The sequence below is a fragment of the Hippocampus zosterae genome, chromosome 4, assembly GCF_025434085.1.
Source record: "Hippocampus zosterae strain Florida chromosome 4, ASM2543408v3, whole genome shotgun sequence".
Taxonomy (NCBI): domain Eukaryota; kingdom Metazoa; phylum Chordata; class Actinopteri; order Syngnathiformes; family Syngnathidae; genus Hippocampus; species Hippocampus zosterae.
In genome coordinates this window covers 23,518,094-23,542,608 of record NC_067454.1, presented here as the reverse complement: position 1 = coordinate 23,542,608, position 24,515 = coordinate 23,518,094, and the positions used below count along the sequence as shown (strand labels likewise).

General features: G+C 44.9%; 1 protein-coding gene across 4 annotated transcripts in view; it reads left to right on the top strand.

Annotated features, from left to right (window-relative positions):
• Nucleotides 1–24,515, top strand: part of syt7b (synaptotagmin VIIb) — a 143,069-nt gene that overhangs the window by 93,979 nt on the left and 24,575 nt on the right. For all 4 annotated transcript variants that reach the window (XM_052063130.1, XM_052063134.1, XM_052063133.1 and 1 more), the window contains 2 exons: nucleotides 8,212–8,559; nucleotides 13,585–13,707. In XM_052063130.1, the coding sequence (XP_051919090.1) occupies nucleotides 8,212–8,559; nucleotides 13,585–13,707 (471 nt within the window). The remainder of the gene's footprint in view (nucleotides 1–8,211; nucleotides 8,560–13,584; nucleotides 13,708–24,515) is intronic.

Here is a 24,515-nt window from a genome sequence, read left to right as displayed (position 1 = left end):
CGGCGTGGAAGACGCCATTATCTACCTCCTCCACTCAGTGCTGTCACACTTGGAGAAGGCTGGGAGCACTGTGAGAATCATGTTCTTTGATTTCTCCAGTGCCTTCAACACCATCCAGCCCAATTTGCTGGGAGGCAAACTACAGAACGCCGGAGTGGACCACCATCTCACAGCATGGATCGTAGATTACCTCACAAATCGGCCGCAGTACGTGAGATTGCAGAGCTGTGAGTCGGACCAGCTTCTCTGCAGCACTGGAGCGCCGCAGGGGACTGTTCTGGCTCCATTCCTGTTCATCCTCTACACCTCGGACTTCAGACATGACACTCCAAACTGCCACCTTCAGAAGTTCTCCGATGACTCTGCGATTGTTGGCCTCATTACAGAAGGGGATGATCGTGAGTACAGGGGACTGACAAAGGACTTTGTGGACTGGTGCCAGCAGAATCTCCTCCAGATCAACCCGAGGAAAACTAAGGAGTTGGTTGTGGATTTCTGCAGGAAAAAGTCCTCACCAGCACCGATGAACATCCAGGGTATGGACATAGAGAGGGTGACCTCCTACAAGTACCTTGGTGTTCTTCTCAACGACAAACTGGACTGGTCCACAAACACGGACACCCTGATTAGGAAAGGACAGAGCCGACTCTTCCTACTCAGGAAACTGAGGTCTTTTGGGGTTCAGGGGTCACTCCTTAAGACGTTCTATAACTCGGTGGTGGCCTCGGCCATCTATTATGGCATTGTCTGCTGGTCAGGCAGCATCTCGGCCCGGGACAGAAAGAGACTGGAGCGACTGGTCAGGAAGGCCAGTTCTGTCCTGGGTTGCTCCCTTGACACTCTGGAGGAGGTGGGCAACAGACGGATGCTAACTAAGCTAAAAGCTATGATGGCCAGTCCCTCCCACGCCCTCCAGCCCGCCCTGACAGCACTTGGTAGCTCCTTCAGCCAGAGACTGTTACACCCACGCTGCAAGAAGGAGAGATACCGACGCTCGTTCCTACCGACTGCTGTCAGGCTGATGAATAAAAAATAACAATCATAATAATAATAATAATTAAATGATGTGAAGGTAAATTGTAAATAGTACTGCGATTTATCCATTTGTGTTCATATTTAATTGAATTTATTTATTTATTTAATTGAAAGATGTTTGTTGTTGTTGTTTTTTTTCTCTTCTTCTTTCTACATACATTCTTGCTGCTGGAGGCTGTAAATTTCCCCATTGTGGGACAAATAAAGGATATCTTATCTTATCAAAGAAACTGTTCAAACTTTCTTCTTCCATTGTTCAAATACTCATGCCTCCTGGGAACAATTTATCTATACAACAATTTTGTCATTTCGAATATGTTTGTGAATTAAATTTGTGAAAAGGAAAGTGCTAGGAGGAAGCCAGCTATCTTGCGTTGTGTGGCACTGATGCTGCAGTAGATGTTTGGTTAAAGCCACTGGAAGTGTGGAAAGTAAAACACGCTGTCTGTCCAGCCCAGTCAAACTGTTATTCTGCAGGCTCTAATTTTAGGCGGTGACAATTTCATGGCTATCAATGAAAACACTGGCTCAGTGGAAATCTTCAAAACTTGCTCATCCCGTTTTTTTGGTTTTTTTTTTTGGGCCGTGGAGATATTTTATTAGGTCATTTACACAAATGAAACTCTTTTTTTGAACATGGTGAATGCAGCCTGATTCAATCTAATTTCTCTGTTTATCAGGATGTTTTTTTCTCGCAATTTTGTCTTATAAGAGCCACTCTATTTGCTAAGAGCAATCATCTCGTCTTTCTTCTGCATTTGACTACAGTATATTCAGCAGACATCAAAAAGATTTTATTGGCAACGTGTGCAGATGAGTGTTATCCTGCATGTTTAAATTATATTTGGAGAAATTGGGCGAAATGCGAAGTCATTGAAGCCATCTTACTCAGACTCATAACCGGGTGCTCTTTAATGTTGACACTTTTGTGTTTGTTTTTACTCAGATGGAAGCAGAAACTGCCCACGCTTGAAGAATTTCCCTCATCACAAATGCATAACTAGTATGAATCCCACAGCGTGGTCACTATTATTACAGCAGTAAATATTCTATGCCCAAGAACGTGACTAATAATGGCTACATGTTTATTGCTCATTGTGCAGGACTCTACAATCATGCCTCACATATTAAAGAATCCTCAAAAGTTAAAGCTGGCCTTACACAAGAACGCAGATTTCCCCCACCATAAAAGTACAGTGAAACCCCACCAATTTGCAATTTATCATTCAGAAAAATGCTCACAAGCAGCTCAACATTAGGTGCATAGGTCAGAGTCTTAAGCGTAATAAAACAGCTGATAGGAAAAAAAAAATTGGTGTTTTTGTGGGTTGTGATGTATACTGTGCACACCAGTGTAAGTCTGAAATTTTAAAGTGTTTTGGAATCATAGTTGGATGTACATTTAAGCCTGAGTGGCAAAGATTTGTAAGCGCACCTAAGACAAGTTTTTTTTTTTTTTGAAACCGATATACATAAGTTTGGTTTTCTGCCAGCTTACTTGGACGCCCAGCTTTGCTGCTTCTGTTTGGTATATGGAGAGGGCACTGCTGAGGTGTTGGAGGGAGTTGCTGAACAGGGTGGTGTCATCAGCGTATTCAAGGTCGGTCAGGTGGAAGTTGCCGAGCGACACCCCTGAGACTTGCTCCCGTACTCGGATCATAAGGTGGTCAATGACACAGTTAAATAGATCAGGAGCGGCCACGCAGCCCTGTCTGACCCCGCTGTTAATGGGGAACCACTCTGAGTCCTTCCCATTCACACGAACACAGCTCTCTGAGTTGTTGTAGAGTCGCTGGAACAATGTGGTTATTTTGGGTGGCACTCCAAGGTATTTCAGAATGTTCCAGAGGGAGAGGTAGTCGACTGTATCAAAGGCAGCTTTGAGATCTATGAAGGCTATAAAAAGATGTTGGTCCTTCCGAAACTCTCTAACCTTCTCAACAATGAGTCTAACTGCTGAGATGTGATCTATGGTGGACCGGTTGGGCATGAAGCCAGCTTGTTGGGGGCAGCGATGGCTTCGAATGGCGGGAAGGGCGCGGCTGAGAAGGATCCGGGTGAACAGTTTTGCGGGTATGGAGAGCAGTGAGACGCCTCTGTAGTTGTTGCAGAGTTGCTTGTCGCCTTTCCGCTTCCAGAATGGCAGGATGATGCCTCGGGTCCAGTCTGTGGGGGGCTGTTCTGCCACCCAGACATGGTTAATGATGTGGTTTGCCACTGGGCCATGGAGTCACCCCCTTCTTTGAGCAGCTCTGCGGTGATGGCACAGATTCCAGGGACCTTGTGATTTTTTAGTGATTTTATTGCTGCTCTGACCTCGTCGATTGTGACTGGGTCAGTTTTGCAGTTGGGGTTGGGGGTGGTAGAGTTGGCAGCAGTGACAAGACGGGGGTCGGTGGGAACTGGAGGGTGATGAAGGAGGTTGCTGAAGTGCTCTTTCCAGAGTTCAAGGCAGTCTGTTTCAGTGGTGATGCGATTTCCACTGGCATCCTTCATGAGGGCGGTCTTGATGTGTGGTCCGATGCGGGCTTGGCGCAGCATTTGAAAGACCTGTCTAAGGTCGTTGCGCTGTGCTGCTGATTCCATGCGTTCGGCCTCTTCTCCCCAGTATCTCTCCCTGTCAGTTGCAATTGCCGCATTCCGTGCTGCATTGAGCCTTCGGTACTCTGTGATGTCACCGCGCAGGCGAGCAGCACGGCGGCGGTCAATGATGTCGAGGGTCGGTTGTGAGATCCATGGTTGTTTGGGAAGAGATCTTGATCTTCCCAGTACATCCTGGGCAGACTGGTTGACCTTTAATTTGAAAGTCTCCCAGTCTGCGATATCATCAACGGCCAGAGCGGTGAAGGCGTTGGTGATGGAGCGGCGATATGCGGAGGCAGTGGTGGGGTCGCAGAGTCTGGAAGACATTAAGCGTGGCTGTGGCCTGATAGACGTGTCTGGTCGTATTTTAAGTCTTAGCTCTGCAACCAACAGGCGGTGGTCAGTGTTGCCCAACTGTGCACCTCTGAAGACCCTGCAGTTGGTGACGGAGGATCGCCAGCGGCGGGAGATGATGATATGGTCTATCGCCTTCCGGGTTCTTCCATCAGGGCTATACCAGGTCCAGTGATGAATCTGCTTGCGGGGGAACCATGTGTCGGTGATACAGAGGTTATTTGAATGGCAGAGGAGAAGCAGACGTTTGCCGTTATCATTTGTGGTGTTATCGACAAAGGTGGTGCCAATGGGTTGTGTGGGGGTTTGGTGAGATGGTCCTTCTCTGGAGGAAGAAGAGAAGGTTGCATTGGCGTCCGTGAGGATGATGACGATGTCATGTGGTGGGGTTTGGCTGACGACCTGATGGAGTTGGTCGAAGAAGGTGTCCTTCACTGTATCATCGGTGAGTTCTGTGGGGGCATAAGCAACGATGACTGTCATCTTGCCATGTCGGTGGAGGAACCGTGCAGACAGGAGTCCATCGTTAATTGGGATCCAGCTGATAAGTGATTGCCGTGTATGTTTGGACATGGCCAGTGCAACTCCATGGAGGCCCGTCCGGATTTCAGGGCCACTCCATATGAAGCTGTGTTCTCCTTCTGTAATTTCGCCGCTGCCTTGCCATCTTGATTCACAAAGACCCGCCATGGTGATTTTGTAGCGGGAGAGCTCCAAGGACAGCAGTAAAGGAGCTCCATCCCCAAGAAGCGTTCGGACGTTCCATGTGGCAATGCGCGTCTTCAGGCGTAATCCGTACTCGTTGGTCGGGGGCGTTCCTATGTCTTGTCTTGGTTTGGGCAGTCTGGTTTCTTCTGGTCGGTTTCGTAACAATTAATTTCTCCTGAGTGGGTTGTTGGCCCTCTGCAGGATAGTCGGATGATGGGGCTGCCATCTCAGCGGCGTACCGACACACCGTTGGGACCTTGTTAGTTTGGGACCTCCCCGAAGACCGGCCCGCCAAGGGAGACCCTACCTGGAGCAAGCTCCAGACGGTAACGCTCTCCGGATCATTGGAACACACAAGCCTCCTTGCCATGGCAAGGCCAGGACTCACAAGGAGGAATGAATGAATGAATGAATGAATGAATGAATGAATGAATGAATGAATGAATGAATGAATGAATGAATGAATGAATGAATGAATGAATATACAATTAGCATTATTGCACTGGCAAGGTATTGCCAATGTAATATTCAGAAGACCTACAGAAGTAGCTCACTGGCCTGATTTTCCCAAGTCAAGCAGCAAAGTCCTCAGGACATCAAATAATCCTCATCGAACATATTTCATTCCAGTTTAGTTGCATCGATATGGGCTCAGTCAGCTATTATTTGCTAATGTTCAAACAGCTCATGACACAAAAACTAAATCCTATAACTCAAGAAATAATTAACTTCATTTTATAGTATTTGTATTTACTCAGCCAGGACATGTTTCTATTTCGTGGCTCTCACTTCTCCTCTATTTGCCTCTGCATTGTTGTATATTTCACTTTTTCTGGTTTTCACACTCTTCGGTTTCCGTTAATTACAAAATCATTCAAGGTTTACAGTTAACCTAATTGACTTTCAGTGAAGAATAAAGTGGATGGAGTAGAAAGAATTGGCTTTATTTATGCTGAACGTGCAGCAGTTCTGGAAGTCAAAATAAACACCTTTGACGGGAGATGACTTTCGAAGCCACAATCATCAAGCCACAAAATAATATTTTTTTAAAAACTGTACAACTCTGCGTGACATTAAAAACGTCACCAAGGTTGTGGTCGTTGACTCATTCTAAGCTTTTATCATCCTCACAAGCACACTGGAGACTATCCCAGCTGTCTTTGGGCAGTAGGCGAGATACAACTTGAACTGGTAGAGGTAAACCCACGCAGGGACGGGGGGGAGAACATGCAAACTCCAAACAGAAAGGCCGAAGCGTGGATTTTTGAATCTGGGACCGCTGTACTGTGAGGCACTATGTTGCCTCTCATTTTTATATAGACTGTACAGTAAATGCAAGAAGAATTTGGGGAATTGAATTTTTTGCTTCTCACTTTTATACATACAGTATATAAGAGAACAAATTGGAGGATTTAATTTTATTTCTTTATTTTCTTATCCAATGCATTTCAATGGGTGTCAATTATACGCTGATTTTCACATTTCAGAATTCGGTCCAGTCCTTATCCCAAATATCCCAATACGACTGTATTTCAAAATCAGGAAATTCATTGCTCATATTTTTTTTCTTTTCAAATATTGTTGCGAAGGAAGATCATGGAATCAGGAAATAATGTGCTCAATAAAAGAGAAAGGTCCACAAGATAATGCTTTAAAGTTGCTGAATTCCTTCAACAAACCAATGACACTCTCCCTGTAAAATCCTGCATTTTTTTGCACTTCACAGTCACATTCCTCATTTCAGGATCTTGGTGTGTAAATTCCCAAACAATCTGATATATTGACAAGCAAAGATTCATTCTGAGTTGTATTCAATCGGCCTAACTTCCAATGTCAGTTCTATACAGCTTTTTACATTGTTTGTACCAATAGAAACCCAGCGATTGTAAATTGACATTATTCAAGTCAAACATAATGCTGTCATCAAGGCCTGCACTCACATTCAATGCAATCCAAAAGTTTGGGTGTCTATATAGAGCCAGCATCATTGTCTGAATGCAGGCATCGTATATGAAGTTGTTGTCCACTCTGAGTTGATCCAGAAATTTTTTTCTCCTCGGTGTGTTCATCTCCTGCCTTTCCAACAGAGTTCAAGCAGAGTTATTTCTTGCAAAGCATAAAAAACACAGTTCAAGCGGTAAATCTGCACAGCATTAGCTCAAGACAGGGTTGTTTACACTGCTTTACGAGTTACAAGCTTATAAACAGCAGACAATGGTGATTGAGGAGAGGATAGCGGCAGAAGTACGTTTCCATGATTTTAAGCCTAATCAACTGGTAATTGGTTGGAATTTAAAGAATGGTGACTCTGGATGGAGGAGAAAAAGAGTGATACTGGGGAGAGGCTGAATAATGACGAAAATATGAATTCACAGAGTGGGAGCTGAGCACAAGCAGTCTCAAGGAGGGAAGGACTGAAAATGTCATGTTGTGAACAAAGTGGCAGGGAAAGACAGAATCAGAGAGCAGGTCAAGTCTCATTAGAGAAAGATTAAAAATGTTAGATGCGCATTGAACACTTCGTTTACAGTTATTTAAGTTTCTTTTAGCACCACTAGACTCAGAGATGGAGAGTCACAGTGGAGGGAAGGCACAGCTGAAGAAATATGCAAAGAGAATCTGGGTTATACTAAACTAGAAACCTAACAGAGCGAAACAACAGAAGTGCTTACTTTCATGAAGACGGGGAAACAAAAGGCGGCTTAATAATTTCCCCAAAGTCTGAACTTTGAACAGCCATGTGAAGTTACTACTTTGTAGAACGGCAAAGTAATGCAATAATCCGCCATCTACCTTCTGCTTCTCTCGTGCTAATGAACCCACCCATTTGCCCTTACAGCAGAAATATACACGTAGAGAAATCGGATCATAACATTAACACTCTAAACTGTCAATATGTGTGCGTGTGAATGGTTGTGAGCAGAGATGGGCATTCCATCAGTACTGACGGAAGGTCCATCAGTCCATCACTGACGGATTCCCATTTAACTGGTGACGGGTGGAAACACACACCGCGTGTCTAGCTTGTGCTTGTTCACGGGGATGAATATACACCGGATTACTTCAAACGGATTGGATTGACTATATATGGAAGAGTGTCGCCAGAAACTCTCATCTTTGACCCAAAGTAAATGATCATTGCTGTACACAAGCAAACATCACATACCTACATGTGTCACTTGCATGGCCATTCACTTATTCCTGTGGCATCAGTATACACAACAATATGCTATGATTAATTTTCACCGTAATCTGAAAATTCAGATTTGGCTTTTTTTTTTAATAACCAATTTGCATCTCAATTTGAGTCACCACCGATTCGTGCACAGCCCTGAAGTTTCTACACAATGTCGCAATGTTATCATTTCACACGGATGTGAGCAGAGCTGTGACCGATTACTACTACAGTAACAGTCACTCACCATTGCTTTTTTAATTTTTATTCAACATGTTTTCTTTTGTTTTCCGGCACCATCACAAATTCAGTCAACCTTGCTTTATTGATCATATATCTCTTGTGTTTCCGCTCAGTTTTGGAGACGCCTCCCTCTCAACTACCTCCACACTGGAGCACATCCCATCCTCAGCTGTGGCGCGCCCCCGACCTCTAGTCCGACAACAAAGCCTCCAACAGCCCCTCACCCACCAGCCCCCTCCGGGTCCGAACGACCCCCCAGTCACCTCACAGAGCCTGGGCCAACTGCACACAGGCCCAGGTGCTGGGGGCCACCGTGGTGGCCCTCGAGGGGTCCGGGGTAGTACGGCTGGAGCCTCCCGGTACAGAGGGGGTGGGGCGGGCCGCTCCAGGTCAAATCCAGGCAGCTGGGACCACATGATGGAACAGATCCGCAACAGAGGCCTGGACGTCAAGTCATTCTTGTAAGTGCTGTTGTGACAGTACCCTGAACTCCAGACCTCGAGAGTCAGGAAATATAATACCATTGTTATTGTACACATTTTCCAAGCTTCTGAGAGTTCTGAATACTCAGCACCAAGCCTCTGCATTCCCACACATTGACAGATTATGGAGGACACGCTCCACGAAGCAGCGTTACAAAAATGCCATTCCTCCACTAACCATGAATAGAAGCATAAACATAAACATGGGCTCTGTGCTGCTGTAGCTCCTGAACATCTTATATGAGCAGTGTCTTGAGGCCAGTGACCTCCCTGCCTATGTAAATCATTGTTCAAATAATGCTGGCCACATATTCAGTGTATATGCGGTGGCCCGTCCCTTTGTCCCTGAATCTTGTTTGGTCCAACACATCAGTTTTAGCCCGAGGAGCAGACGCACCGTGGTTTTGGGAAGTTCCACCGTGGTCAGGATTGTGTGACTAACCAAATGTGGCGGGATAACCAAGTGACTCCAGGTTTGCCATGCAACAGTGAGCCTCACGATTTCTTTTTTAATCAATAGAATTGATTTGGTGGTAATGATTGCCGCACCTCCGGTTGGAGTGCACGTGCCATTTCTGGTGATCTGTACAGATCCATTTCCCTTTTTGATAGCCACATGCTGGTACTGTTTACAACTCCCTCGTGGGCCACTGTGTCGCAAGTGCTAATGTGTTTTCTCATTGTCAGTATATCAAACAAATGCCTCCTGTTTAGTAAGGAATTTGAATAGTGTAAAATGGACTGGGGAAATGCAAAATGATGCAAAACAAAAACAACAACCCCAAAAACCAACCTCACAATAGCACAACCAAAACATAAATATGATATTCTATTCAACCTATGGAATAGTTAAGGGAAGGCCCAATTCTGTCCGTACATTATTGTGCTGGTCTGCACACGGCAAAGTCGATAAATGTGCATAGCGTAAGTCAGGTGCAAAGAAAATGTTCAAGGTTTATTATTCTTAGTCTGTTCCATCGACATTTATTCTGTTCAGTCCACACGCTAAGGTATGTGCAGAATGTTCACATTATAATGACAACCCTACTTTAGGCATACTTTGAATTTCGGTGAACTCTCGACGTTTCACCATTTTTCGCAGGAATAAGGATCTTCAAACTGAATATATGTACAATCTATTCATGTATCTATTCATACTCAAATGTGATCAGGCTCACTGAGCTTCTCTGAGGAATCAGAAAGTAATGAAATATAACATTCAACCACTAAAACTAGTTTTTCAGGAACTCAAATACATGATGACGGTTTAACATGAATGGTTAATGGATGAATAATGTGCTGCACCATTCCAGTTTTCTGCCAAATCGCAAAAATTACATTTACAGCATTTGAAGCATCGTTTCTCTTATTTTCTTTCATGTATGACCAGGCATCCAAATACTTGCTTCTACCACATGAAACATGCTGTTGTAGTGTGATACTGTTCATTTGTAGGTGGCAGCATACATGCACTGCCTCACTCCTATCCCTTGACTCCAATGTGACGTTGTAGTATTCCTTAAATGCTTTTATTCATTTGCTCTAGAACTGGTGTTCTGTCTTCACCAGGTTTTTTTGTCCCTCTGTCCTCTCTTTTCTTATATTCTGTCACTCCACTCTTAATCTTCAGTGGGGACTACGGTGGAAGGTGTGCCCTCAGTGCCCCCTGCTTCTTCCACCTATGATCACACACCAACCATTTTCAGGAAGTGGTACATCTACTTACGGACATCTCTTCATACGAAATTTTGAGGTTGCGAAACATCTCAACAGGAAAATATTGCCTCTTGTTATGAAATAAATTTCAAGGAACGAAAAGTAAAAATACAGTGTGGCTTGGTACTCACAGCACCGAGTTTCCTGAATGCAATATACTTATAGCTGCTCTGGCTATTACCAAGCTTCAACGTGGCATCCTACTGGCTCAGAGGGACTTCTACCGTATGTATCAATGTGTGTAGATCGGTGGTTCATATTGTTGTTGGAGGTACCGAGCCAAACTAGTTCATATGCACATTCACCGAACCCTTAGTTAGTGAAACACAAAAATATGATTTTTTACCAATTCAAGACATAATGCATTCATTAAAAACAGAAACAAAGTAAATGCAATTTCAAGCAGAAGTATACATTTAAAAATCTATATATTTTACGACGTACTATCACCACAGTCACACGTTGACTACTGAGCGAACTAAATTTCCCGCAACACTGATTGGACAAGCAATGTAATGTGATCATCGCCAGCCAGTGATGGACAAATGGGCATGTTAACATAACTAATTGACATGTTGAGTCGGCTGTGTCTTAACGTCCATGGTAGAGGCTCTGTCGAATCCCTGAGACCGATTCAACGAACCCAGTTTAAGAACCACCGGTATAGATAGATAGACACATGGATGTTTCTATGCGCCATGCGGTGTCTTCATCATTCGCCCCTCGGACCATGAGGTGTTCCGAAAGTTTTGTGTAAATGTAAATCACCCAGAAAAAGAGTTCACCAGTCAGGCGATCACTCACTATGCTGATATTTGCCTTGGACATGTTCGAAGGATTGGGATCGGGATCCTCAGGTAATGGCCCCGAATTTGCAAGTACAGAGATGTTAATGTCGTCCGTTTTGGACTAATGTCCCCAAAAGAGACACCACTGGCAACATTAAGGAGCACCAAAACCTCTGGGTCTGGCAGTGTTTCCAAAAATATAAACATGCCTAGCAGTTGTGAATACAAGCTGGCTACGTTACTCGCCCTGCCATGCAAATAGTTAGCTGTGAAGAGAAAAATCTCCTTTCTGTTGGCTCGCAGTTGTCTGTCTAAGTGTAAACCCGAGATTTCTCCACTAAATAAAGATGAATATCTCCCCACTGCACTTGGGACCACTTTGTAACATCTTGCTCCCACTCTGTAATCCCATAAACATCGGAAAGTTGCTTTCTATCTGGCAACATTAGTCATTTGCGCCATCTTTTACAGTTAGTCAGCTTGTGTACATATTAACCAACCCCGCTGTTCTTTCTGCTTCAACAATGCACGTACATCCTGATAATGTCGTCTGTGTTTACAAACTGAAAATGGGTCGATAGTACAGTTTGCTGGAGAAGCTTTATCAAGCTCATTATCTTGATCATTGCGCACACAAGTCGTGTGTTTCGATATCCATGACTGAATGTGACATGCTCGCTCACAGGCGAGTCCTGTTTTAGAAAAGATGCGCCGCCCTCTAAAATGCTCCTGTAAAAAATAACAACAACAACAGTTTTTCATCTGTTCTTATTCAAAAGAAACTCGTGTAACAGCTCTTCAATCATATTCATATTTAGGAATCATTACATTCCATCCACTGCCACGACCCAGAACAGACTAAGTCATGTTGATAATGGATGGATGAATACATGTGAAATAACCAAAAAATTCAAATCTAATGAAAAAAAATGATACTAAGATACTGTTTTCTCTGTGATAATACATGGAGAAGCATGATTGGTGGAAAATGTACAAATACAAACAAAGACTGTACTTCAAGTAAACTGGTCTTGTAATTCACAACACAGTGAAAAGTTGCTGACAACATAACATAAAAGAAATACCAGCTTAAAAAACAAAGCTTGTGTATCATCAAAGTGGTTAAGAAAATGATCTGACAATGTGTGGCATTATGTTTGACTGGGGAAAAGGTCAACTCAATCTTTTTAAAGGTGTTTACAACGTGGTGATAGTTTTGTGTATAGCGGCAGAAAGCGTCTTGCGGTCTCCTCCAAATTGGTAAACATGGCTGTAAAAATACGCCAAGCTTTTTTTTTTTAAAGACACAATCATATACTGCCACGTGGTGTAAATAGAATCAGTGGGTGGGCAAGTAAAAACAACCAAAATAATATTGCATGCTTGCTCACAAATTCTTATGACTGGCATGTGTCTGTGTTCAGAATTAACGAATCACATTCCTTCAACAAAAAAAAATAAAACATATCAATCTGCATGCACACACACGCACACACACTTGGATATACGAACCCTAATTCCTAAAGCTTCTATTTTGCAATTTGATACTTTTTTTTTCACAAATCTTTACTATTGATCAGTCCACATGAGTGGGTGTTGATTTTACAAATTATTCACCAATATTAAGTGTTGGTACTGGCTTGCTCTCTTTAACGATGCAATGTTACTGGTTGAAGAAATATGCTGTTTTGGGGGTTACAGTGAGGATGTTTGAGGTTTGAAGATTCTGCCCGGCACTCGTGATATACAGGATTTATAACACCATGGTATTAAACGGGTCCCCACATCATTGCACAGCCATGCTCCAGTATCTTCCAAGTGACTCTGTGATTTTTCAGAGGCTGGGGCTCGTCTGACTTGCAACCGAAAAAGAACAAACTTGATTTCATCAGTCCACAAAATATTGAGCCATTTTCGCCATTGACCCGGCCACTGTGATCTTCGACAAATTATGCCTTGAGCGTGGTTGTTAATTTAAGAATGCAATTTTACAGGACCTTCTTGCATGATAGCTTGGCTTCACATAGGCAAAAAATAAAAAGAAATTATGAAATGTCGTCCAATCCGCTTAAGATGCAATAGCAGTCCACATTTTCCAACAGTTGGTCAACTTCATCAACACACATTTTAAAAGTAATTCTAGGTAAACAAAGCTAATACAACTAAATATTCAATCTTCACAGGAAAGCAAAATATGTATTTTGTTTGGAGGAAAATGCTGACATTTGCATATGCATGTATAGCAGTCAAAGATGTTACTGTAGTGTTAACATTACCGGTAATTACTTCATAAACACAGTGTTTATCTTCGGAACAAAACTGCTTCCCGCTCCCTCCAGTCACTTTTTCCACAGAACCCAGATATGAAGGTTCTCTAAAATGCACACATTAGAATGAGTCTCACAACATTCTGTCACTCTCTTTCTGTACCCTAAAATGATATTTGTGTGTGTGTGTTTTTTTTTTTTTTTTTTTTGGTTTATGTGGCGTCTGTGTCCAGTGAGGGGAAGATGGTTGTTCTGACCCTAGCAATTGGACTGGCTGAACAAGATGACTTCGCTAACCTCCCTGACCTACAGGAAGCGCCAGCAAGCAAAGAGAATGAAACCACACCAGAGAAGAGGTAAATGGAACATAATTAAAAAGTCATCCAGTGGGCCTAAAGAGTGGTTGAGGTGGCTGTGTGTCATAAAAGACTGAATGAGGTCAGGCCGTAATTGATATTCACTCAGCTCAGGGAGCTAGCTCATCTTGTGCTGAAACTATCAGAGGTACCTTCCACAAATTGGTCTTTCATGTCATCAGACAAAGGCCATTATGCATTTATTTGACATTGCTTTAATCTGTTAGGTTAGGTCAATCACCCTTTGATGAAGTGACTCCACGAGCTTCCCTCTGCACAAGAGCAAGAGTAGAGCAGCAATTCTGTGAATAAACCACCAAACAAAACTGTCCCCAATAACATACTGTATATATACATAAATGTACTTTACTCAATTAAATCTTAGTTAAAGTTAAATCTTGACCAGTTGACGGCAAAGCTTTTATTGTTCTGTTGACAAGAGGTTAAGATACAGGTTCATTGTACCTTGTACATTTTTTTTGCCCTTTGCCCATTTTAACTATTTATGTACTCATACTTGTTCAAGCAAACACTGATCGTGATCTTGTCAGCAGACTCTGTTGTGAATTGGATTTTTGATCAAATGCAATTTGAATATTGCTGGAGGGGATGGCAATCAATTTCATAATGATACGATCGTAAGTGTAATACCGGGTGTCTTCATTATAACTGACCTAAAGTGGGCCGGCCTGAGCCGTGAAACTCCCGGGTTTGAAAACCAGTCCCCTCAATTGTGATATTCTTGAACAAGAAAATTGATTTGTATTGAGTTTTCTTAGGGCGGCCCGGTAGTCCAGTGGTTAGCACGTCGGCTTCACAGTGCAGAGGTACCAGGTTCGATTCCAGCTCCGGCCTCCCTGTGTGGAGTTTGCATGTTCTCCCCGGGCCTGCGTGGGTTTTCTCCGGGTGCTCCGGTTTCCTCCCACATTCCAAAAACATGCATGGCAGGCTGATTGAACACTATAAATTGTCCCTAGGTGTGAGTGTGAGTGCGAATGGTTGTTCGTTTCTGTGTGCCCTGTGATTGGCTGGCAACCAATTCAGGGTGTCCCCCCGCCTACTGCCCGGAGACAGCTAGTGAGGATCAAGCGGCTCGGAAGATGAATGAATGAATGAGTTTTCTTAAGATTCATCCCACAGGAGATTTTCCAAAGCACCACAAGAGCTCATTGCCAGTTTGGGATCATAGGAATGAAATTTAACAATTCATTTTGGCCTTTCAGAAAATCAGTAAGAAGTAAGAATGGTAATTTTGGCCAAGACCAGATGTTGTCTTGGGTCTTGTGAACGCAAGCAAACTATAAACACTTATGGTCCATGTCGTTGAAAAGCATTTCAGATTTTTATATGATTTCATAAAGAAGGTTTCTGAGTTTACCTCTATCTGAACCGAAACGTGCTTTGTATTGTTTAAGTTTCCTTTCAAGAACTATGGCAAGTCATGGACATGTGACTCAAACCTGGGGATGACTATGTCAACGGTAACCATAGCACACACATTTTAATCCGATGTATGTGTGAGTGTGTGTGTGGTCCCTCCGCAAGAGCAAAATATTGAATGTACAGCATGCAGTACATCAGGAACAGTTGAATACCCACTTGTATCATAGCTGTCACGACTTGGACAAGCCGAGTTAAGTCTGGATCCCAAATACGTAGACGTAAACAAGGTCTCCGTAACAAAAATAGGATTTAATGCTAATAATCGCAACGACAAAGAGGTAACATAAAGCACTGGTCAAAACAAGGACCAGAGAGAACATAAACGAATAACAAAAAGCGCTTGCACAAAAGGCAAGGGAGAAAATTAAAGACCGCCAATACAAACTAAAACAATGTATCAAAACACACACGAGCGAAAAGCCAAATCACAAAACCAAAATTGTACTTACAAAAAGCAGGGGTACCGAGAGTGAAAAACACGACAAGGTCAATAGCCAAATAGTCCATGAGCAGCGAGAATAGCAATACCAGAAACAATACTCCGACAAAGGTGCATGGCAGAAAAGACCTTAAATACAGAGTTTACAAATTACAGATTGGCAGCGGGTGCGTACCGAAGTCCGCTCATGCCACCTGCTGCCAGACCGAAAACAGCATCATGACAGTACCCCCCCTTCAACGGACGCCTCCTGGCGGACCACCCAGCTTCGACGGGTGCGCAGTATGGAAAGCGTGGAGAAGGGACGGGTCCAAGATCCAGTAGCGGCGGACCCACGGCTGATCCTCCGGGCCGTAGCCCTCCCAGTCAACCAGGTACTGGAACCCCTTACCCCTGCGCCGAGAGTCCAAGATTTCCCGCACTGTGTACACCGGATCGCCATCAATAATCCGTGGAGGAGGAGGTGATGTGGGTGGAGGAGCCAGGGGGCTTGCGGTCACAGGCTTAATCAGGGAAACGTGGAAGACAGGATGCACCTTCATGGAGGGTGGCAGCCGGAGCCTGACGGAGACGAGGCTGTTGATGGACTCCACCTCGAACGGTCCGAAGAACCGAGGCCCCAACTTGCGTGACGTCCCCGCCAGTCGTAGATCCTTCACGGACAGCCATACCTTCTGCCGCACCTGATAGCTCGGCGCAGAGCGACGGCGGCGATCCGCAATTTGGCGGTTCCTCGCGGCCGTGTGCGACAACGCAGCCCTGCTTCCAAGTCCTGATTGGCACGTTCAGTTTGTCCGTTGGTCTGCGGGTGGTAACCCGAAGACAAGCTCGCAGTGGCCCCCAAAGCCCGACAGAACCGCTTCCATACTCGGGAGACGAACTGAGGGCCCCGGTCGGACACAATGTCCACCGGAATCCCATGAAGACGGAAAACATGGTTGATGAGGATGTCGGCGGTCTCCAGAGAAGACGGCAGCTTGGACAAGGCTACAAAATGGGCCAATTTGGAGAATCTATCCACAACGGTGAGTATGGCGGACTTGCCTCGAAAAAGAGGCAGGCCCGTGACAAAGTCCATGGAGATGTGGGACCACGGCTGAGGCGGGACGGGCAGAGGCCGCAGCAACCCGGCCGGTGGCTGACGGGATGATTTACTGCCTGCGCAGTCGGGGCAGGCCATGACGAAATCCCGTAAGGTCTTCCGCAACTCCAGCCACCAAAACCACTGGGAGACGAGGTGGAAGGTCCGGTTCACCCCAGGATGGCACACAACCTTAGACGAGTGCCCCCACTGCAAGACGTCCGAGCGTAGGGGTGGGGGCACAAAAAGTTGCCCGGCGGGACAACCAGCCGGGACTGGGCTTCCGCTCTGGGCTTCCCGGTCCCTCCGTTCGATCTCCCATTGTAGAGCCCCCAAAATACGACGGGTAGGAAGAATGTGCTGCGGCTCATTGCTTCTTTCCGCAGGGTCATGAATCCGGGAGAGAGCATCAGGGCATATGTTTTTGGAACCAGGATGATAAGTGAGAGTAAAGTTGAACCGTGTTAGAAGAAGCGCCCACAGGGCTTGACGTGAGTTGAATCTTTTTTTTGCTGATCGAATGTATGCGAGATTCTTGTGGTCGGTGTACACAGTACGGCTCCTTAGTCCCCTCGAGCCAGTGTCACCACTCCTGCAGAGCCATAATGACAGCTAGCAGTTCCCGGTTCCCCACGTCATAGTTGGCTTCGGCTGGACTGAGACGGCGTGAGGGTGGAGTCTCTGGTCTGGTCTCTGGTGGGGATCTCTGCGACAGCACTGCCCCCACACCTGAATCTGAAGCCTCCACCTCTCATGCGCACCAAATCCAGTAGACACTTAAACAGCTTCTTCCCTCTAGCCATTAACTCCTTAAACAGTCACTGACATAGTCACTCTTCTGCCACAAAATGGTACTACAAAAATGGTTCATTTAAGGTTCAATGATTTTGTTGTTTACGATGATACTAGTGCAGCGTGTAATACCGGAGACAAATTCCTTGTGTGTTCTACATACTTGGCCAATAAAGATGATTCTGATTCTGATTCTGAAAATAAAAGGAAAAGCTGGAAAGCTGGGTTAGGATGTTGCAAAACCGGGGGGGTTAGTGAAAGCCTTCTTCAGTCCCAAAAATGCGTTGTCGGCGTCTGTGTCCCATCTGAATGGAACCTTGATAGAGGTCAACCGGGTCCGAGGCAGGACTCTCTGGCTATAATTCCGGATAAACTGGCGGTAAAAATTTGCAAAACCCAAGAACCGTTGCAACTGTTTCCTAGTGGTAGGTGTAGGCCACTCCACCACCGCTTTAATCTTGGCAGAGCTTCTCAATCACAAAACCCCAAAATGAGATGGACTCGACATGAAACTCGCATTTCTCAGCCTTGACATATAGACGGTTCTCCAACAGACGTTGTAGCACTAGTCGGACATGGTGACGGTGCTCATGAAGGGTTCATGAAAAGATCAAAATGTCATCCAAATACACAAAACAAAAGACATTCAAAAAGTCTCTCAACACATCATTGATAAGGCTCTGGAATACGGCCGGTGCGTTGGTTAACCCGAATGGAATGACCATGTATTCAAAATGTCCTAGAGAGGTCTTGAATTCCGTCTTCCATTCATCGCCCTCCCGAACCCGGACCAGATGGTAAGCGCTGCACCTATCTAATTTGGAGAAAACAGCGGCGGATTGGAGAGGGGCGAACGCCGAGTCCAATAATGGTAGGGGATATTTATTCTTGATGGTTATCTCATTTAAACCCCGACAGTCGACACAAGGGCTCAACGACTTGTCCTTCTTTTCAATAAAAATAAAAAAAACGCCCCCAAAGGGGAGCGAGAGGGCATAACAAAATGGACTCCAATTTTCAATAGCGGGACGTTCCCAGGAGATGACGGGATTATGGGTCCTTAACCATGGCAACCCCAGCACTAACGGAACGGAATTTCATCAGGTAAAACCTCCGGTATTCCACGTGGTTACCCGACACCCTAAACTTAAGAGGGCAGGGGATTCTTTTCACCACCGCCAAAAGTCGTCCGTCCAAATCGTAAACCCTTTTAATGTCCGTTAACTACTCCACCTGACAACCCAGTTCATTCGCCAACATAGGGTCAAAGAAGCAATCATCCGCCCCCGAGTCCGCCAGTGCCCGAATAGGAAGAGCCCATGAAGGACCGTAAATAGTACCGTCCAATTCCAGTCTCTTCTGAAGTCCCCAACCGGACTCCTCCCTGCTCGGCTCCAGCGAGACGGTGCGGGATGCAAACTTACATTGGTCGGTGCACGTCGCAAGGTGGGTCGGAGTCGGGACAGTCGGCCACTCGATGTCCTTGTTGGCCGCAGTAGTGGCAGAATTGTTCCCGAATCCGGCACCATCTCTCCTCCAATCCCACACGTCCACTTCCCAGCTGCAGAGGCTCCTCCTCGGCACTGGCGGTCCGGGTACCGGAGGGCTGCTCTGGTCTGGATGGACGCCAGGACTCGCGGAAAGATGGCCGACCACCAGCACGACGGGGCAGGGAACGGGCGTCCTCCCATGCTACTCCAGGTTCCCGCAAGCGATTGTCCACAACGAGGGCCAGGCTAATAAGGTCCTCCACATTGGCGCAGTCATCACGGGTTGCCAGTTCATCCTTCACGGACGGGTTTAGCCCGCGCCGAAACAAGCCACAAAGAGCGCGGTCACCGTAACCACTCTGGGCGGCCAAGATCCGAAAAGAAATCGAGTATTCTGCAACGGATTGTTTCCCTTGCCGAATACTCAATAGCCGCCCTTCGGCCTCTCTTCCCATCACCGGATTGTGGAACACACAACAAAACTCGGCGACAAAATCCGGGAAGGAAGACCGAAGCACGGGTTTAGTATTGCTCACCTCCACTGCCCTTGACGCCGCCTGACCAGTCAACAGGCTCATAACAAACGCTACCTTGGTAGAGTCACTCTCATAGGCTAAAGGCTGCTGGTCAAATATGAGCGAGCATTGGTGCAGAAATTGGGTACATAGCCCTGGCTCACCACCATAACGTGCGGGATGAGGAAAACTAGGTTCCCATTCCATAATCGGGGGTAGTGGTGCGGGAATAGCCTGAGTTGCTCCCGAGGGTGGCATTGCTCGGTTGCCAGATTGTTCCATCTTGGAACTCAGGACGTCAAGTCGCTGATCCAGGACAGTGACGGTCTCCCGGAGCTCCGCGACCTCTTGCCTCTGCTGGCCCACTAGTTCCCCCTGGCTGGTCAAGGTGGTCAGGATCTTATTTAGGTCTACGGGATCCATAATGGTCGGAGTATTAATTAATACACTAATGCTCCACACAAAAAAACGATCCAAGAATAAGTAAGTACAGCCGTGTGGACAATGGCTGCACCCGTGGCAACATCCCTTTGTATAGTCACAGCCCCTTTGAGGCGAGCCTTTGTGAGTGACGAATTCCAAAGATTTTGACTTTGGAGTGGTTGAGGCTCAAGACAAACGAGTACTGTTCATGATCCTTTTCATTTCTTCTAGTACGCTTTGTTTAAACTTTCTTTTTCCTGTGCATGTGCTGCACCTGAAAATGATTGAAAAAAATATAAACTGTATTGTGGCAGCTGAGTTCAATGATCTAATCTGATCTTTTCTCACCCCTTCTTTCACAACTAATCTTTTTGAAACTATCAGGTACTCTTTCAAGTGTCTTTGTGCAACCAAATCGTATGTACCAAATAGTCAATATGGTTAAAAAATGACAATGGAAACAACATGATGGGAGCTCAGACACCGTTTGACTTTCATTTTATTATCAGCACAGAAAGCTGTTGTTGCACGGCAAAGCTGAATCTTAATGAGCTCAGACCTCCACCACACAGAGAGCGCAACTGGGAAATAAATATGAGGACGTTTCAAAGAGTGCACTGGCCCTGGACAGCGTCCAAGCTCAACTCGGTATTTGTAAAAGCAGTCAAACGTGACAATCAAATTGATGCCGTTTCAAACAAGCGTGTTTGCATGGACTGATGTGTATTGTATACTATCCCAATACATATTGTGGAACACTGTCAAATAATAAACTAATAACAAGATTCTCACGTTCTTGATTTTTATTTACGACAATATATTTATACATTCAATTCTTAACATTCCACACAAGTGTGAAAATATGTTTGATTTTCTGTTTGGTGTTCTATAGCCCCCAATAAGAAAGAAATACTTAATAAGGACATGCTCGAACAGTTGAGAAAAAACATCTATCCACTATTCTTGTCATGAGAACAAAACTGCCTCATAGTGCAGAGATGTAAGGTTTGATTCCGTCTGTGGCCTTCAAAAGCATGCATGGCAGGCTGAATGAACACTCTAAATTGTCCCTCGTTGTGAATTTGAGGGCGAATGGTCGTTCGTCTATGTGTGCCCTGTGATTAGCTGGCAACCGGTTCAGTGTGTCCCCCCAGCCTACTGCCCGAAGACAGCTGGGATAGGCTTCAGCATGCCCCGTGGTCCTTGTGAGGATAAGCGGATTCGAAAATGGATGGATGGAGGGATGGGATACGATCAAGGACCACGTCTTCAATGCCATAAAAAGAGCTGATGTAGAAGTGACTGGTTGGTAGCATCGTGGAAATTATGTTCTCCAGTCCCAGCGGAGTTGTCTTTGTGTATTATCAATCAAGCAGGAGGTTGTTTCCTCCCCTTCATCAGCGGGCATATCCAAATTTGAGCCAGCAATCAGAGTAAGTCAAGCCTCGTAACGGTGCTCAAGGCTCACCAGGGGCATGAGAGGAGAGATGATTGTCGAAAGAAAATAGTGATGTAGGTCAGCAATAAATATGGACAGGCATCTTGTGAAAAAGAATCTTCCAACTAATTTTGAATGACCTCCATTATTACCCCATTTGTGACTATGAGTGTGAAATAATCAAAGGATCCAACAATGTAACAATGAGAGTGTTGGAAAGACGCACTCTTCTTTAATTGGTTAAAAGGTTTGATTTCCATCTTAATGCAAAAGCTTATAAAATATAGCCAAACAAATATAAACAACCAAAGCTCTTCAGACACAATAGAACAGCGGTCCCCAACCTTTTTTGCCCCACAGACCGGGTTAATGTCAGACAATATTTTCAGGGACCGGCCTTGAAGGTGTGACAGATAAATACAAAAAAATAATATAATATGACCTGTTGGAAAATGATGGTATATTTGAAACATAATAAACATGAATCATGACAAAAGGAAGGTCCTCTCTGGCCGCAACACTTTCTGGTCACGATGGTAACGTTTAAATCTGCCTTCAAAATAAGATACAAAGTGCATGAAAAATACAACTCACCATCGCCGCATATTATGCAGAGTGGGCTTGGTGCATGGAAATCTCCCTTTGAGATAAATCGGTATTTTAAGTAGGACTCCAGATATTGTCAATTAAATGTAGCTCTCTTTTTCTCAGAAGTCATAGACTCCTCTTCTGTCTCCCGGCTGGGAGACAAAGAAACTTTCCAAAGACATTTGTTTTTGACTCATTTTGCGAGCTCCCGGGTTTCATTTCAGCAGTAAACTATCGCATGACCAAGAAGCGCACCTTGACTTGAGTCAAGAGTGACATACTGTTGACGGATGTAACGGAGAATCCGGTAAATTTTTGAAATAAAACAACTTGCAGATTCCGAAATGAATAAAATGGAAGTAATGTAAGTCATTTATTCTTTCTGTGCGGCCCGGTACCAAATGACCCACGGACCGGTAACGGTCCGTGGCCCGGGGGTTGGGGACCCCTGCTATAGAAGACCCCATTAGTTGTATTGGCTTGCGTATTGAGGCAACAGTGACCGCGTGAGCTGACATGGGAGCATCGGCCTCATCCATCATGAGACATGGGGTTGTAATTGTGTTCATGTTCTCCCAGGGGCGTGTAGATGATCAACATGACCTTTGTATGCATATGGAGACCCACTTTGGAACAAGGGACTTCCTGGAACCTTGCTCCCTCATGTCCATCCTCTTTACAATTCTTTCCTATTCTGTTCTTGGCTGTGGCTGAGATTTTTGTTCCTTTATGAGATTTCATTAAAAATATTAATTGGCATTTAAAGCTATTACAAGAATGCCATCCATTCCATCCATCTTCCGAACCGCTTGATCCTCACTGGGGTCGCAGGGGGTGCTGGAGCCTATCCCAGCAGTCATCGTGCAGTAGGCGGGGGACACCCTGAATCGGTTGCCAGCCAATCACAGGGCACACAGAGACGAACAACCATCCGCGCTCACACTCACACCTATGGACAGTTTGTGTGGACAGTGTTCAATCAGCCTGCCGCGCATGTTTTTGGAATGTGGGAGGAAACCGGAGCACCCGGAGAAAACCCACGCAGCCCCGGGGAGAACATGCAAACTCCACACAGGGAGGCCGCAGCTGGAATCGAACCCGGTACCTCTGCACTGTGAAGCCGACGTGCTAACCACTGGGCGACCGGGCCGCCCTATTACAAGAATGAATGTTTTCAATTCATTCTTCGCATGCAATATTTTTACTTTGCAGGTAGGTTTCACAATCCTTTACATGAAAATTGCATCATATTCTTTCAGTGGTTGTTTGGGAAGTAACACAACCAAACTTTTGGGAAATTCAGGCATCAAATACTTTGCAGGAAAGCACTAACATGCAGTGACCTTTCAGTGTGTATGCATGTGGCACGAGTGAGTTTTCAAACAGTGCAAAAAGTGTTAAGTGTTCAAAATTGTCTAAAGCTGTGAATGTGAGCCAATCTTGTGACTGACAGGAGATTGGTCCATGGTTGAAAAGTTATCTGGGATGGGCTCCAACATCTCTATGAACCTGATTGGGGATATATTTGTAGAAAAAATGATTTTATGAAGCTTTCCAAAAGAGTGACCTTTTTCTTACTTGAAAATGTATTATGCATAAAGTTAAGTGACTTGGACCTCCTCCAAACCCTTTCTTAAAACATTTCTCTACACAAAGACAATTCTGACATCGCAGTGCAAAGTGCACATTTTATTATCTCGTCCTAAATGATAAGAAGTCATTTACTGCCATTTAAAATGAAGGTGGTACTTGCATATTAAGAAAACAAACAAGCTTGACTAAATCTGTCGTATTTAGAGTTTCTGTGGATCCAGCCTCTTATTCTACATTTGTTAGTCTTTTGCCAGCTCGCCTGTGTCCTTCATTCTTTTTTTTATCTATATTCTTATTCATACTCTACCCCTTAGCTGAGGATGTTGATGCTTTTGATGGGTTTCTTTCATAGCACAACTCCCCATGTCAGCGTAGATGACTGTCACTTTTGCCAGAGTGATGAATTTGCCCTATTGCTGCATTCTCAAAAAGAAACCGATACTCCTCCGTGGACGGTTACTAGGCTTGAATTTAGAATATGTTTACAAAAACGATTGCTTGAGCGTTTTTCTACATTGCATCCACACAAAGAGCTTATGCAGCCTTTCGTTCTTGTCACAGCTGTTCCATATTCTGTTTTTGATCGGTTATATGGAGCAGCGGCATGCAGAGAGCTTGGGAGGGTCAGAATGCTCAAATTTGAAAAAGGGGGACATGAAACTTTTCGTCATAATTATTATTGTTAAAATGTGGTCTTCATCTAAGTCACTCAATCGACAAAAACTGTTTTCTGAATTAATTAAAATACATGCAATTAGGTTAGCACGTCGGCTTCACAGTGCAGAGGTACCGGGTTCGATTCCAGCTCCGGCCTCCCTGTGTGGAGTTTGCATGTTCTCCCCAGGCCTGCGTGGGTTTTCTCCGGGTGCTCCGGTTTCCTCCCACATTCCAAAAATATGCATGGCAGGCTGATTGAACACTCTGAATTGTCCCTAGGTGTGAATATGAGCGTGGATGGTTGTTCGTCTCTGTGTGCCCTGCGATTGGCTGGCAACCGATTCAGGGT